The 17,264-nt window shown below is 35.5% G+C and overlaps 1 protein-coding gene across 10 annotated transcripts in view; it reads right to left on the reverse strand.

Annotated features, from left to right (window-relative positions):
* Positions 1-17,264, reverse strand: part of WDR7 (WD repeat domain 7) — a 305,323-nt gene that overhangs the window by 121,314 nt on the left and 166,745 nt on the right. For 9 of the 10 annotated variants that reach the window (XM_036321172.1, XM_036321168.1, XM_036321167.1 and 6 more), the window contains one exon: positions 1,126-1,347. The exons of the other annotated variant lie outside the window; for it this stretch is intronic. In XM_036321172.1, coding sequence (XP_036177065.1) covers positions 1,126-1,347 — 222 coding nt within the window. The remainder of the gene's footprint in view (positions 1-1,125; positions 1,348-17,264) is intronic. 10 annotated transcript variants of the gene reach the window in all.

The following is a 17,264-nucleotide window of genomic DNA, read 5'->3' on the forward strand; positions in this document are numbered from 1 at the left end:
AAGGTGACTATGAGCACTGAGTTAATGCATAGAAAAAGCTTAAAATTATGCTCAAAACAATTAGTAGCTTTATTATTGTTGTTGGTGGTGGTCTTGTTATTATTACTCTCTGATTCTCAATATCAAGTAGAGATAAAAAGATTACAAACACTAATAAATATTTGCTGCATTCTGAACCAAAGGCAGAGAAGGGGCACAACAGCTAAGTTAGAACAGGGCTTCAGTAATAAAAACCTCCAATACAGTCCCTTGACTTCACAGCAAAAGTACAGGATAATGATCCAATGACGTTCTTGGCCATTGTAACTCCCAAATTAACATATATCTTTTTCCTTTGCTTAAAAGTTAAAAAAACAAAACAAAAACAAAACAAAACAAAAAAACAACAAACAACACCTAAAGAACATGTTACAATTTGTTCTACAAAAAAAGGTTGTCCTGCATTCAGTAGGATATTTGCTCCTTAACATGACATTAGAGATGATTTTGCAATACGGCAGGAGCATTTTGACCTATGTAAAGAAGTTCCAACATTAAGGTAACAACAGACATCACTATAAAATACCCTTACCTGTTATTAATATATCAACTACAGAACTAGAGCAATATGACACAAGCCCTTTGAGCGCTGACTGCAATTATTTCACCATTTTAAAACTGGTATTGGAATACTTTTTAAATTAGAGGTAATTCACAATTCCTCATTCATGCCCTTTAAAATGTTATTTTTAAATGAAAATAATTGGTGTTCCACCTCCACCCCTAACTTTTCAAATCACGTTCAGGACATGTCAGGTAGTTTTTGAGAAATGATTTTATAAGTTAAAAGTTTTAACTTAAAGCTAGCTTTCATCAATTTTGGCTAAAATTTTGACCAAATTGTGAAAACTCAAATCTCAGAAATGTGTTAAGAAAAGCATTTAAAAACCACATTTGAACTTTTGAAAAGAAGTCTGGGCAACTATGACACAGGGTAATGTGCTGAACAGATTGTCCTGCTTCCTAACTTCATCTGAGCCTCCTATGTGAGTTGAAACTGGGGATATAGTCAATATTCTTAGATTTTGTTAACAAATAATATGTATTGAGAAGCGATACATCAGCATTAGGAATTTCAAAACTTACAAGTATGTCTGGCCAGTGAGTAGTTGGATCCACCAGTAGTCAAACCAAATCCCTCAGGAATCTGACTAGAGCTTCGAGGTCTGGTCAACAGTTTAGGAGGTTCAATTTCAGCACCAAATTCAGCTCCTATGACTCCTAGTAAAACAATAGCAGTAGCTTGTTTCCGTCTTTCCTCATAAGATGTGGAAATTTTTTTCACTTGTGGGACACTTGGTAAGCAACCTGAAAATCAAAACATAAGAATATAAATTAAACGAATATCAATACAAAAAAGACATGATTATAGAAACATTCAAGATTGCTCATTCAGGAAAGAACAGTCTTTTTTAAAAAATGGTACTGGGACAACTGGTTATCCACATACAAAGGAATGAATTTGGACTTCTACCTCTCACCTTGCAAAAAGTCAACTCAGAATGGATCATAGCCCCATATATTAGAGCTAAAACTAAAGAACTTGCAGAAGAAAATATAGATGCATATCTTCATGATCTTCAGTTAGTCAATGATTTCTTAGATATGATACCAAAAGCAAAAGTAATTTTGAAATATTTTAATTGGATTTCATCAATATTAAACATGTTTGCACTTTAAATACAGTATCAAAAAAGTAAAGACAACACATAGACTGAGAGAAAATACTGTCAATCATAATCTAATAAGGGATTTTATCCAGAATAGATGTTACAACTCAATAATAAGAAAATTCTACTCTTAAAATCGGCAAAAATTTGAATAGCTAATTCTTCAAAGACATATGAATGGCCAATACACATATTAAAAGATGCTCAATATTGCTGGTCATTAGAAAAATGTAAATAAAAAACTCAGTGAGATACTACTTCATATCAACTGAGATGGCTGTAGTAAAAAAAAAACAGGCAGTAAACAACATATGTTGTTGAGGATGTACAGAAATCGAAACCCTCATGCAATGCTGGTGGGAATGTAAATGGTACCACTACTTTGGAAAATAGTCTGGCAGTTTATCAAAAAGATAAAAATAGTTTCCATATGGCCCAACAATTCCACTCCAGGGTATCTATCTACCCAAAAGAAATGAAAATAAATGAGCACACAAAAACTGGGACATGAATATTCACAGCAGTATTATTCATAATAGCCAAGAAGTGGAAAAAACTCAAATGTCCATCAATTAATAAATAGATAAACAAAATGTGGTATATCCATCCAATAAAATATTATTCAGTAATAAAAAATAATCAAGTACTGGTACACACTGCAATGTGGATGACCTTGAAAACATTATGCTAAGGAAAAGGTCCTTACAAAGAATCACAAATTGTATGATTCCATTTGCATAAAATGTCCAGAATAGGCAAATCTATAAAGACAGTAAGTACATGAGTGATTGCCTAGAGGTGGGATAGGAGTGAAATGGTTAGGGATAGCTAATGAGTGCTAGGTTTTTGTGGTGATAAAAAGTTATAAAATTATATTATGCTTATATCTGCACAACTCCAAATATACTAAGAATCACTGAATTTTACGTTTTAAAAGGATAGATTTTATGAAATATAAATTTTATCTCAATGACTCTCTTTTACAAAAGATTGCTCATTAATTCATTTACAAATTTTCCCACTAATTTAACAAATATTTATTGAGCATCTACTTTGGGCCAGGAAATTGGAGACATAAAAATAAATAGTCCAGGTTCTCAAGAGCTCACTAGTGCATATAAGCGAGACGAGCCTGTTCACAAAGGAAGAAATGATGAATTTAAGACTCAAACGATAGCCCGGCCAGTGTGGCTTAGTGGTTGAACCAATTCCACCCATGAACCAAGTCACAGTTAGATTCCTGGTCAGGGTACATGACTGGGTTGCAGGCTCAATCCCCAGTAGAGGGCCTTTGCTTAGTCCTTTGCTCAGTCCTACCCTAGCCTCGACCTTTTATTTTTTTGTTTGGTATTTATTATGTGATATTACCAGCATCCATTAAATTACATAGAGAATAAAGAATATCATGATATACATGTATACAAACAACGTAGTATAATCTGCACACAATCTTATTTTACTAAAATGTAATGAACTAATGTGAATATAACTAAAGTCTACTGTGGATTGTGTCTTCACTACCCCTTCCTCACATCCCAAATATCACCATAATCCTGACCTTATCAAAGGTTTTTTAATCTATTGTATAACCATATCAGTGTCACCTGAAATGTATATTCTCTGGCCTCAAACACTTGCATTCTCAGGGTAAACTCTGGATAGACTGAAGAATGAATGGAAGGATGGAAGGATGGATAGATGTGATTTGATCAAGAGGTAGGTAAATAGGCCAATCAATACACAGACTCTGAACTAAATTTGCTAATCAAGTTGTTGTTTTTTTACATTTGTGTCCACAGGTGAGATTGGACTGTAACTTTCTTTTCATATACTATTCTTGTTGGCAATATAATACAAGCCTCAAAAACTGGGCTAAGTAACTTTTTCTCCCCAGTTCTTTGAAAACAGTTAAATGATTCTTGCAGCTAAGAGCTGCAGGCAGAGAGAGAGAGAGAGAGAGAGAGAGAGAGAGAGAGAGAGAGAGAGAGAGAGATTTTATTGTGAGAGAGAGAAACATTGACCAGTTGTCTCCTGTATGAGAGAGAGGGAGAGAGAGAGAGATCATTGTGAGAGAGAGAAACATTGACCAGTTGTCTCCTGTATGCACCCCAAGTCTCCTGTATGGGATCAAAGCCAGAATCTAGCTAGGTGCGTGCCCTGACCGGGAATAGAACCCACAACCTTTTTGGTATACAGGAAAATGCTCCAAACAACCAAGCCACCGGGCAAGGGCCACAACTCACTTATTTTCATTATTTTCTGTTGCGATAAACATTGCCAGTCTCATAGTTAATATCCATTTTCCTTTTCCCCTTTAATAATACAACCTCCATTTTAACCAAGTAACAATGTACTCATATCCTTTCAATGTCCTTCCAGGAACTAAGGAAGCCATAGCCTAGATCCTGGCTTTACGTTTTATTCATGATGTATTTTAAGTCCTCTCTGCTCATAGGAGCCAAAGCCTGCTTCTGGAAAGCAGCTAATGGTTTCAGCCCAAATGATTGCATTTCTATTCCATTACCTGTCCACAGAAATATCTATCTTTCCTGGGTCTGGTTATGCCTCTTTGGTTTTCTATTTGTGTATTTTATCCATCATAGCTATATATTTGGTACAGAGGGATTTAAAAAGTGAACTTCCGGAACCAGCGTGATTGGAGTTCACCTTTCTGCTCCGTCTAATATTAATCCATCCAGTTTTTCTGGTCTCTTTCAGTACCTTGCTCTATACATTAATTAAATCAAGACAAAAAATGGGGGAGGGGGGCCTTCAGTGTTCCGTATACCAACCAAGAAATTAGCTGCATGGGCCTCTGAATACTTTTAGATGTTTTGTTTTATTTTATTTTTTTCTCATGTTCTTTTGCTTTGTCATTCTATACTACTGAAGGTAAGGCAGCTGAATAACAATGGGGGGAAGGAGGCTACAGAGGCAGCAAACCATGAGAGGCCTTTGTACAGCAAGCTAAAGACTTTTAACCTTTGATTAATGGAAGGCCACTGAACAATTCTGTAGCGGGTGGTGACATCAGGTTCATTTATTGTTGGAGAGGTCATGATAGTAGCAGTATGGAAGGTAGATTGCGAGGGAAAACAAGACAAGTGGAACCAGAAAACAACTCTTGCAATGATCAAGTAGAAAATAGTATGTGCCAGTGGTGGTAGAAGGTCATTCATTCCATCAGTTAGTCATTCATTCAGCATATAAAATTGAACATCTAGAGCAGGGGTCCTCAAACTTTTTAAACAGGGGGCCAGTTCACTGTCCCTCAGACCGTTGGAGGGCCGGACTATAGCTTAAAAAAAAAAAACTATGAACAAACGCCTATGCACACTGCACATATCTTATTTTGAAGTAAAAAAACAAAACGGGAACAAATACAATATTTGTATTTGCATGTGGCCTGCAGGCCGTAGTTTGAGGACCCCTGATCTAGAGTACATTGCATTATGCTAATATGAATTAATGAGTTAATATGAATTAAGATGAGAAAAGCAAGGTCTTTGTCCTTAATTACCTTAAAGGCTATTAAGCAGAAATTAGAAATGTAAAGGTTACAAAATCAATGAGAACTTTATGGACTTAGAGAACAGTATGTTTAAGAACCTAAAGCAAGAAGAAATCTGAACATTTCTATTTCAAGGATAGGCAATTGGGCTGCAACTCTATGAGTGAAGAGGAGAATGGTAGAAAATGAGGTGAGAGTCAGGAAAGGGCCAGGTCATAGATGGCTCTATTGGTCATATTCACATTTACATTTTTATCCTTTGAACAATGGTGTTAGTGTAGGTAGCTAGTTTTTCTCAAATTTGTCACCTTTAGAATAGAAGAAGGAGGCCAACTTGTCCAGGAGTGCCATCCTCCAGACATAGCATATGACTCCTCCCTAGGACAACACCAGACTGACCTGGATTTTGCAAAGCCCCCCGCCCTCATGTGAAGATTCCCCTTCCTTTTGCTCCTCTCTTTCTCTGGCAGGTAGGAAGAATCCCTGGGCCTGAGGATAAGGCAGGACTACATCCCTTGACAGCAAGAAGAAAGTACAAAAGATGAGGCCTTCATCCATTTACCCTTGTAATATTACAAGGCCCAAGAGTCTTGGGGGGATATGTGTTAGCATAGGTAGCCAGATATTAATAAAGGAAGAGCGCAAAGGAAACCAGACATTATTAAGCATAATCAACTAGGGAGCATACGCCTGTTTGCTTCACCAGTAAGTTACAACTTCACACACTCCCAGGGGAATCACTGGACTGTTCCCTGCAGATCACTGGGGAAAAGGATGGGACACTAACAGGGAAGACAAACACACGTGCAATAGGAGCCAACATGCCAACCATAGAGGCCTGTCAGTCTAGCCTGGGAAATGAATGGTTAGGGATAGGCCCAACAGAAGTCCATGAAAGCTTGGGAAGTTGATTGGTTAGTTTGAAAAAGGGCTCTTGATCTTTCCCAAGCCCGAGATAATATAACCTGAGCCTAATGAAGACAAAGCCCTTCTCTCTCTTACACGGTAACACCCACTAGCCCAGTTTATTCCCATGGTCTCTCTCCATAGTAACCATGTAGCCCTAAGAGCTGCAGGCAGGAAGCTGCCTGGACTCTAAACACAGGCTCCAACCGGGAACCTGGATACAGCAGCACAGCAATGCATTTCAGCCAAGAACAGAGCTACCCAGACAGGAACCGAGACTGCTGATGCCAGACCAATGGCACAGACCCTTTGGACACTGGCCTTGATGAAGGTGAAGCTGGACTTTTTCCATGATAGGATGGATGGAAATGAGACACTGGGCACCCAGGGGCAGCCTTCTAACCTTACCACGCCACAACCTCACCCCCACGCCCCCAACACGTGGGTCTGACTCTGAGGAAGAGCATGAGTTCCACCAGCAGCAATGGGGCGATAATCAAGATAGGGTTTAAGCCACACAGTAACCTAATTAGATTTAGGGTTTTAGAAAACCATTCTGAGAGCGTATGAAGAATGCTGGAACTGAGGTGGTCAATTAGGAAGGTACTGTACAAACCAAAGGGAGAGATTAAGACTATTTGGTGTTGGGATGTAAAACAGGCGATGCAGAGAAGTGAACAACTTCAAAATTCACGGTGAGGTCTGGGGAGTTAATGGTAACATTGCCAAAGGATTTCAGATATCCTGGCCTGAATCCTTTAAAAAATCCCAATTTACTAAAACAAAAGTAACACAAAACAAAATCCTTGCCAGAAAGTTAGATATGGGTTCTCCAAAAGCTAAATTTAAAAAAAAAACACACCTCGAGCACAAAGCTTTTAAGAATACACTTGAAATTTCATGAATTTACCTGTGCTGAAAGGCTGAGTAAAATGTGGGCAAGATGAGCTATGCGAACCTAAGAAGTGGAAATGATAGGATATTATAAAGAATTTAGGCCGAAACTGGTTTGGCTCAGTGGATAGAGCGTCGGCCTGTGGACTGAGGGGTCCCAGGTTCGATTCCGGTCAAGGGCATGTACCTGGGTTGCGGGCACATCCCCAGGAGGAGGTGTGCAGAAGGCAGCTGATCGATGTTTCTCTCCCATCGATGTTTCTGGCTCTCTATCTCTCTCCCTTCCTCTCTGTAAAAACTCAATAAAATATATTTTAAAAAAAAAAAAAAAAAGAATTTAGGCGGTGGGACCTAGCTGCTTTAGCTCAGGGGATAGAGTGTCAGCCTGCAAACTGATGGGTCCCGGGTTCGATTCCTGTCAAGGGCACATGCCCAGGTTGTGGGCTCGATCCCCAGGAGGGGGTGTGCAGTAGGCAGCCGACGATTCTCTCTCATGTTTGATGTTTCTATCTCTGTCTTCCTCTCCCATCCTCTCTGAAATCAATAAAAATCTTTTTTTAAAAGAATTTAGTAGGTGGAAAGGAAAAATTGAATAAGAAAGCAGTATTAAAGTATTTAAGGGGAAAAATGGGGGGTGGATTATCTTTAAAATTAAGATGATAACATCAAAGAATACTTGCTGTTTATTTGGATTCCAAGGAAAGTTTGGTGCAATTGAGTGCAGAAAGGATTTGTTGCTGCGGCTATAGTTTCTTAATTCTGCATGTCACACTTTATTGTTTAAAAATGTTAGTCCTGGACATTTGGCACTTGTTTTTAAGCAGCATATAGAAAGACAAAAACCTAAAATGAGCCCACGGAGAATAGATTCGTCTTTTAAAATATTTCCTTTAAAATGTTAGTTATTACTCATTTTTCTAATTTAAGTTTGTATAGTATATTTCAAATCACATGCAGGCTGCTTCATAATGATTTCTCCAATTTTATAAAATTACTTTACGACTCCCAAGGTTTAAGTCATATTTTGTAACAACATTTCTTATAAAAAGCTTCAATTAAGCATTTTAGTGTAACCAACGTTTTATTAACCAATGTCACACCAATAAATTCAACAAAATAAAATTAGATAAAATAAAATATTTAAGTAACATAAGAAATAGCTTCTAATCTGGTATCATAGTATGCATTTCTGTTTCTTCGTGGATTTTTTTTCTAGTTTTTTAAAGACAAGAAATGTTAGCGAAAGTACAAGTATGTATGTGTGATTATAGATTCAAAGTATAACACTGATTTGTGATAGTTACTAAAGAGGGGGAATATCCTAAAAGCTTAACGATACCAAGAAGAAGAAAAAAAATCAATAATCACTGCCTGTGTGTTTAGAAGGATGAAAATGGCCCCTAATTCTAGGCACAGTGATACTTAACAGTTTGATAATCTATACCTCAGTACATGCATTTCAAACCAACTTTATTTATGTACAAGAACAGACACAGGGGGTAAGAGCTCTGTGCAGCTGCATCTAGATTCGTGTAGTATACATTTTACTCTTTACATAGTATTTTTGAAACAGGAAGCAAGCGAGGCTCCCCTCCCCCAGGCCTCAGCAAGAGCATGCTCCGTAACAATAGTTCAAAGGAAAGCTCTATTCTGCAGTTGCACTGATTGTTCTGTCAGCTGACCTCTGCAGAAGGGAATTGCTAACCGCTGCCTGGCTCCTTAGCTGACAAATGAATGATCGCAGCTCCATCTATTTTCACTATGGCTGCCTCTAGCCCAGGTGCTCAGACAGAGAGCCCGGTGTGACATCTTAGATCAAGATGAATTGGCACAAACTCCTGATCCAAGATTGTTTTATACCATTTAATTTAGTTTCTTCCCCTGCTTGGATGAGCACAGCTCTGGTTATGGATTTCTATTCTAATGTACTGAAGCAGGCCCTGAAAGAAGCCAATGAGGCAGCTGCCGGAGCAGGGACTGCAGGGATACTGATCAATAGGCAAGGCATTGACCCCAGCCGGTCAGCCTCCGCAACGGCCACGGCGGGAAGGGGGAGGGGCACAGAGCGCACAGGGGCTGCTTCCAGGAGGAAATTAAACAACAGGGGCATCTGGAGAGCTCCGCCTCCACCCTGGCCCTCCGCCTTCTCTAGGTTCCTTTTGTTTAATTACCTCAATCTTGTCTTCACTCCCACTCCGCAGGAAAGAATGAAGACTGTAGGGAAGTTTTAATAACGTGCTTTAAGACAGCCATTTGTAAATTGTATCCTTAAGCTCATAGAAAGAGCCATAACAGGTGCCCTCTGCTAAGTGGCCAAAATATGAAATCTTAATTAGCTGTCAAGTCCATCACTTAGTGTAATTTAAAGTTTGGCATGTGCACGGGCTCCTGAGAACACTGTCCACCTAGCTGTGAACACTACTGAGGCTGCAACTCTACGGGATGTAATTTTTATCAGAACTCAGATCTGAGAAGATGATAGTTCTTTGTTAACAAGTAGAGGAAGCAAGAGCAAGGAGAGGTCCCCCTAAAAGAGACACAGACTGATAAGTGTGTATAAGGTACAGAAGCCCATCCCTACTTTTTTTTTTCTGACAATACACAGCAGTTTCTGATTCTTTGAGTTTTCAGATTTGGAAATATTTTAAATCATTGGGTTGTGCCTGTGTTTTCTCTGAAATAATATAAGACATATGCAACTAGCTGCAATGTTTTCCTATAAATAAACTGACAAGCAAATGGGACATTTTGAGATATTAAAAACAAAACCATTCTGGAAAAGCAGAGCTTTCTACAGTTCCATTTGTCTCATGAAATTTTGGTATTTTTTCACAGAGACATGCCTCCATTTAATCATGCTAAAGGGTGACATGGAGATCCATTTTCTTGACAGGACGGTTGATCACCCCATCACAGTAGGAAAATTAATGCCTTCAACTAGCCCTGTGTGGAAAACAGAAGCTCCGCGCAACGAAAAGGACATAAATGCTCTACATTTTAAGTTGCCAAGAGAATACTCGTTCTGTGTAGGAAATAGGTTTACTCATTACTGAGTTACTTTGCACAAAATTTGAGCCTTTGATTTTATTAAAACAACCATTTAATTCATGCTGTGTTCCTCAAAAGTACATAATTGTCTTTAGATTTAGCATAATTGACTCTAGATTTACATGACCAGGAGTAAACACTTCACTTACAGCTTAACTAGAACACAGGTAAAATATTTGAGAAGTTTAAGCTATTTAAAGGGCTGTGAGATATTGATTACTTCATTTAAAAAGCAGTCAGAGAGTGCAACCAAGAGGTCAAGATAAATTTAACAATTTGAAGCACTTTACTAAATAACTCTAAAGATCATGTTAATTGGCTTTGTGCAGTTCCAGGGTAAAATTAATTTTATCCTAGCTTACAATAAAGGGATTAAAAGACATATTAAGTTCTTCAGTTTTAACTGGAGTAGAAATCAATGGATTTGAATTAAAGCTAAAGGCAGTTTTATGAGAGATGGACTACCAGCACATACTTTACATCTGCTATTAGCCATATATTGATGAAGCTCTGTTATCGTATTAGGTATTAAAACCTCAGATAAGAAGAAACCACCCAATTTTCTATTCTGAGAATATACTTTAAGAACTGTGTGATTTGACCTGTAAAAATTGTTCTTAAAAATTTAATTCTTTGTTTAGGATTGAGTATCATAATGCTTTTTATAGTTGACATATGTTATAATATTTAAAGTATTAGTAAAAAATAATAAAATGATGTGGTAATTTAATCACATTCACATAAAGATTATAACTATATTTAAAGTATTTAAAACTAAATAATAAATATATCACTAGGGTTTTCTTAAACAAAAATATTACATTCAGATTGGTTTTAGCATACCAATTTTATGCCAGAAATTTCTTGCATGTGATACTCCAAGTAACATTCTCAAAGATATAAATATTTTCTGAATTTGATAAACTTTGATATTCACTAAAACATCACTTTGGACATTCAGAAATGTTTTTCTGAATTTTATTTATTCACGGTAAATAAAATGTAAATGTTTTTCTTTATTCTTTCATTATTTAATAATGTGTTTTTGGAATCATATGTATAGAAAAATAAATTGCTTTTACTATGCAGAGCAAAAATTACAATTTGTATTTAATAAGGCATATGCTTTATATATGAATAAGTAACTGTGAGACTCTGAATGATCGGAAAAAGTAAGTTGCAAGATGTCACAGCAGAAAACTAAAGGGCAGCAGGTAGAGACCATTTAAAATAATAATTTGGATTAGGCTAGAAAATAGTTTCTACCGTGGTTCTTTACAGCTGCTTTATTTGCGATAAAGTATATTTGGTAATATTAGGTTTGATTAATTATTAAAGAACAAAAGTAAATTTAGCAAAGTGAAGTTCATTGGCAATTTTAGAATAAGAGACGTTTTGGGATTAAATATGATTTCCTATTTACAATGCCTGCATACAATTAGAATAGTCTTAAGCATATATATCATTCAAAGTTCTACAAATGTTAGTCAATAAAACTACAAAAGATTTCTATTTTCAAACTAGTAAAATATTCTTCCAAATTTTCATTTTTATCTATTTCACTTTCTCAACCCCAAAGACATTTTAAATGGGATGTGGCATTATAGGCAAATACTAACTATAAAAACATTTATGATTATATATTAAGTAAAGATAAGTTTAAAGTAGTACATGGCAGTGAAATATGTCAATTAAAAATATATTTCTCAACATAAACAGAAGTATCTAAAAGAAACTAGGTCTTCAAAATGAGTTGCAGTTCTAATTGTTCTTAGATGTTTACTTTAATCAGAATAACTGAGCTAGAACTATGTTTTTGAGATTGTAAAATGTGTTATCTATGTTTTAAAATCACAATGAAAACAATGTTGGCCTTCTGTGGAATTTTCACGACATAAATTGTTTCCACATATGTTTGGCTGGAACATTTTCCATACCCACTTGCTATTTATTATTAGGGTTGCTTAGAAGTGATAAAGTACAATGTTATAAAAATGTCAAATTTTACCAGATATGTAGTGGTACTTTTCTAAATAAGCTTTGTTATACTTAAAAATAAGCAAAAATCTTCAAATATTAATTTTCAAAACAATTTGGTTTTAAAAGAGTATAGTAGTCTACTAATTAAATTTCAGTTATCCAATTTATCCCAGTTCTCAGTCAAATACTTCAAAGATAAATTTGTTAAATGGGACACAAAAAGGAATAGCTTGGTGTGTAAAAAAGGCTCAAGGACCTCACTTTCTTGGAGGTAAATCTGGGTTTCCTAAGTCCATCAGAGGACTCCATAGGTCTCTGCCATTGTAAATGCATATAATTAAGTTCCTCCTCTTCAGCCAAGTGTTTTTATAGGAATATTACATATTATTTTCACCACTGTCACAATTTAGAGCACTGCATATCCTGCAATTTCTACAAAATACGGCAAATTTTGATATGGAAACAATTTAAAATTGCAGATAGTTATATGGCCACTGTGTAAATTTCTACCTGTCCACCCCAAAGAAATAAAACATGCAAGTTTTCTGAATGTCTTTCTGCCCTCCTTAGGAGAAAAAAAAAGATGAATTGCCTAAATATGACAATAATTGGGCACTTCAAGATTTCTTTCCAAATTTTCACATCATTACCAAAGCTAGTGTGTGTGTGAGTACTTTCAGTATTCACTGTCACCAGCATAGACACTTCCTCCATTGAACAGTTGCCTTGTGACACATCTGTGGTGTTTTCCTCACACCTACTGACTGAGCATATATGGAAGTTGCTCCCCAAATCTGAGGTTTTGCTATTTTTGTTGTTGCTGCACCATTACCCCCACGGGGAACGGAAGTAAACAAACATGCCATTAATTTGTATGTATGCTCTATAGCCCCCTGCTGGAACACAATAGGTTCTGCAAATGCATATATCTTTCTACTGTTGCTGATTAAGCCATTTAAAAAAGAATGCTTCTTGAACATGTATGTCTTATGTGTGTATGCATTTGACAAAACATATTAAATCCCTTTTCCACACAATTGAATAAGAGGAAAACAAATGAACATTACAAAATGATTTTCTTTTTTAAAGGAAATTTAATATCACTATCTTGGTTATGTCAATTATTTGATAATAAGAAATCTTAAACTTTTGAGAGCAACTTGTAGATTTATCAAGTAATTCTTGTAACAATTTCTTATTTTTCACACAGACAAGTTCTATGCCTATTTTTCTACAATCTGTATTATCTTATTCTTCCCCTTATTCTCTACCTGAACATCAACAAGTTCATTTTTTCCCTTTTACTTTACTTTCAGTGCAAACATTGTCAGTTTGGGAGCAATTTGAGATTTAAAAATTCCAGATATCTAAGACACCTCTTAATTGGAAATCTTGTAGTTCATAATTGTCAAGACTAATGTTCAAATCTGAGATACATGTCAAGTTTTAAAAACCACAAACTGTAACATTAGGAAGACCATTATAAGCTTTTTCAGGAGAAAAGAAATGTTTCAAAAATAGTGCTTAGTGGCTTGTAACATTATATAAATTGAAAGCATAGCAAATCATTCTTATAATCTTTTTTCATAGAGTTAATGTTCAGGAAAAGATAACTTGTACATTGAGATTTACTTAAAATAAAAATACTAAAGACATGAGGACATGTTTTGTTAAAAGATCAAATGGAACACATGAGACTTAACATTTGGTAGACTGTTAGAACACCTTCTGTGAGCATTTTATACCTGTGCATTACAGCACAGTGCCATCTGAAGTCATTTTCATTCACAAAATGACAAATCATTTCTTGTAGTCGCCTAAAAAATGTTTTCACCTACGTAATTATCTCTATCACCCCAGTGGCATAAAACAAGATGAAAAGTGATTACTGCCTTGTTCTACCCATGAGAAGTTAACAAGTACATCTGTTCATTCAGACGAGTCTTTGTACTATTCATTTTTCTGAATTACATTTGGTTACAATAATAAAAAATGACATGCAACTAAAACTTATCTTTTAAAGGTTTGTTTGCAATAAATTAGAACCTTTAAGGGATTTCTTGCTTGAATTTTTCTCTCATTTTGAAAAAATGATCACCTTGAAGGCTTTAGGAAGTACGGATTGGGAGTTACAAAACAGTCCCAAGAATGTGAAGTACAGCATAGAGGATACAGTCAATGATACTGTAAGAACTATGTGTGGTGCCAGCAGGGTACTAGAAATATAGGTGGAGAATGAACACTATAAAGTATATAGTTGTCTAGCCACTATGGTGTAGAAACGACAACAAAGCAGCATATAATTTTAGTGAAATATAAAATAAAATGCATGTGTATAGTAGAAAAAAAGAAAAATGATCACCTTGCTGCACTTTTGCTTTCTTCACTATAAGTGGCGTGTTAAGTAGAAATAATGGAGCATAGTCAGGGCAAGAAATATGTTGGAAATTAATGGCAAGGCTTTTGAAGTGATAACACATCTAGGAAAAGCTGTGGTGGGTAAGCCCTACGCAAAGTTTTATATAAGGATTGTAATAACCCAGTACACAATTAGCAGAAATACATATGATTTTATCTTTCTTAAAAACACCTTGTTATTAAAACTTGATGTAGGTTAACATATGGTACAGTTCCTAAGAACTGAATAAGTGAAGAAATTTAAAAGAAAAATATTTTTAAATTTAAGGAATAAAATTAGAAAAATAAAAAATAAGCAAAGAAATTTAAAGGAGAACTAAAAAGGTCAAAGACAACTTTGACTTTTAATTACTAATCACATTAATAGATGATCAAGAAAGCAAAACTTTGAAAAAGAAAAGAGCCTAGAAGCAAAAGTAGACTAAACATTTCTGCTAAAAGCCATTGATAAGACAAACCATAACTTCAAACTCTTAAGGAAATACTCATTATTAACCCACACCTATAGAAAAAGTAATCTATCTATAGCCTAAGGAATATGCATGTGTGTAAATGACATACTAGCCTGCTTTCCAGAGATTTCTAAGCAGCTTCAGAGAACTTAAAGAAAAAGAATGCTTGAATTGCTATTAGACAGCTGAGCTCTTTTCATGTTTACTACATGTACACTTTCATTATTTTAAGCTACACGTAGAGAGAATAATTATGTGCCTTTAAAAATATTACAGATCTTGGGATTAATTTACATTTTCTCATTTTATGAAGGACATAACTCGTCTATCAAATTGATTCTACTTATTATTTGGTAAATATTTTTCGCATACTTTTTTTCTGTTTATGTGATTTCTTTCACTATATGCTTTCTCAAATAAGCATATACAGATATTGGCATTTATTAATCTTCTCTTTCATGTAAATAGGTTATATAATTTCCTGTTAATTAGTTAATTCCATTTATAAATTGGATCTGAGTAGCCTATTTTGCACATGTTAAACTAAAACGGCCTTTGGTCCTTGAATTGTTGCACAGTCCTTCCAATGTTTAACCAAAAGGCTAATGAGTACACATGCCCTGAGATCTGGGGTACCTAGGTCATTTGTTTGTTAGGACTATGGATTTGGAAAAGCTACAACACCTGAGGTGAATAGAACGAGACAAATTTAATGTTTTAACCTATATGTGTATGTAGTCAGAGACTCAGGTTTGTAAGATGTCATGCTATAAGACTATTTTTTTTTAAATCTATTTCTGCTACATGATAACATCATTTTTCAAAATTCTGCCTGACTAGCTTAAGTCATTAGGTTACTCAGGAGTTGTGAAAATGTAGTTTTATAATCTCTTAATTCATCTTTTACCAAGACAGATACTTCCTATGTAAATATATGTACTGATGTTGGGTAAACACATACATTCAGAATGGCTCTTATTAACTGCTCCAAGACTCTGGCAGGGAAAAGAAGGAACATAGAATCAAGAGAAGATAAAATTGGCTAGAACTCCCACCACCACCACTGGGGCAGATCACCAGTGTCAGCAGCATAAATCACTATACAAGCTTCAACACAGGCAGATGAAGACTATCCAGAGCAAGAAGTAAACAGGGCTTACAATTTTTACTCTTATTAGCAAATGAAAAAAAAATTGAATTTCTATAATATTTTATCCAATGTTTTTGATTTCTACATTATACTCAAACAACCCGCAGTATTTACTTATGGTTCAAAGAAACCTTAAAATATGCCAAAGGTAAAAGGTTCCCAATTTTAAAAAAAAAAAAACACCACACACACACAGAAAAACCTGAAGTCCATCTTTCAAATAATCAAAAATATCAGACCTATACAAATTCCACCTGCTAACTTAGGGTGTTTCCCATACCTACTAATACTGTATTTGTTATAATGGCAATTACAGGCTTACTACAACCACTTTTCCAATTCTTTTACAGAAACAGATATACCATTAAGAATTTAAAAGGAAAAGAAAACAAATCAGGAGTATGTAAAAAATCTTTTAAAAATAATAATAATATTTTATTGATTTTTTTACAGAGAGGAAGGGAGAGGGATAGAGAGTTAGAAACATCAATCAGCTGCCTCCTGCACACCCCCTACTGGGGATGTGCCCGCAACCAAGGTACATGTCCTTGACCAGAATCGAACCTGGGACCATTCAGTCTGCAGGCCGACACTCTATCCACTGAGCCACTGTTTAGGGCTGTAAAACATCTCTTAATCCAAGTTCAGATGACTGTTGGTGGGGGCCTTTTAGAATTTTAGAGGGAAAAGAAATCAGAGCTCTACTCACCAAACCAATACCCTTATTTTATAGATAGGGAAGGTTAATTGGGTTAAGTGCTCATGTGACAAGGTGAAGAGCACAAAGAGAGTGGACACTCATGGCAACATCATTCCAAACTGATTTCTGGAATCTTCATTGGCCTATAAATCAGTGTTTATCACACAGAAACTAGTTACTATCTGACACCTGCTGCCAGATAAAGCTATATTAGATATCCTCAAGTTCTGCATAATTAAAAATGTTTCTTTAAAAATTACACATAAATGGAATTTATAATGAGAAAAAGTCTTAAAATAAGTTTTGGTCTATAGTATACAATAATGCTATATATATTTTATACTTGGTCTATCTATAACGAATTTTAAAAAATGGAAGGGAGATATCCTATCAAGTATATGAAGTAACTAGGTTAAACTGTAATTTATATGGAATGTCATAGAATATTGAAACATATTTAAACAATATAGAGTACTGAGCATAAACATGAATACCA

The sequence above is a fragment of the Myotis myotis genome, unplaced genomic scaffold, assembly GCF_014108235.1.
Source record: "Myotis myotis isolate mMyoMyo1 unplaced genomic scaffold, mMyoMyo1.p scaffold_m19_p_9, whole genome shotgun sequence".
Lineage (NCBI taxonomy): Eukaryota > Metazoa > Chordata > Mammalia > Chiroptera > Vespertilionidae > Myotis > Myotis myotis.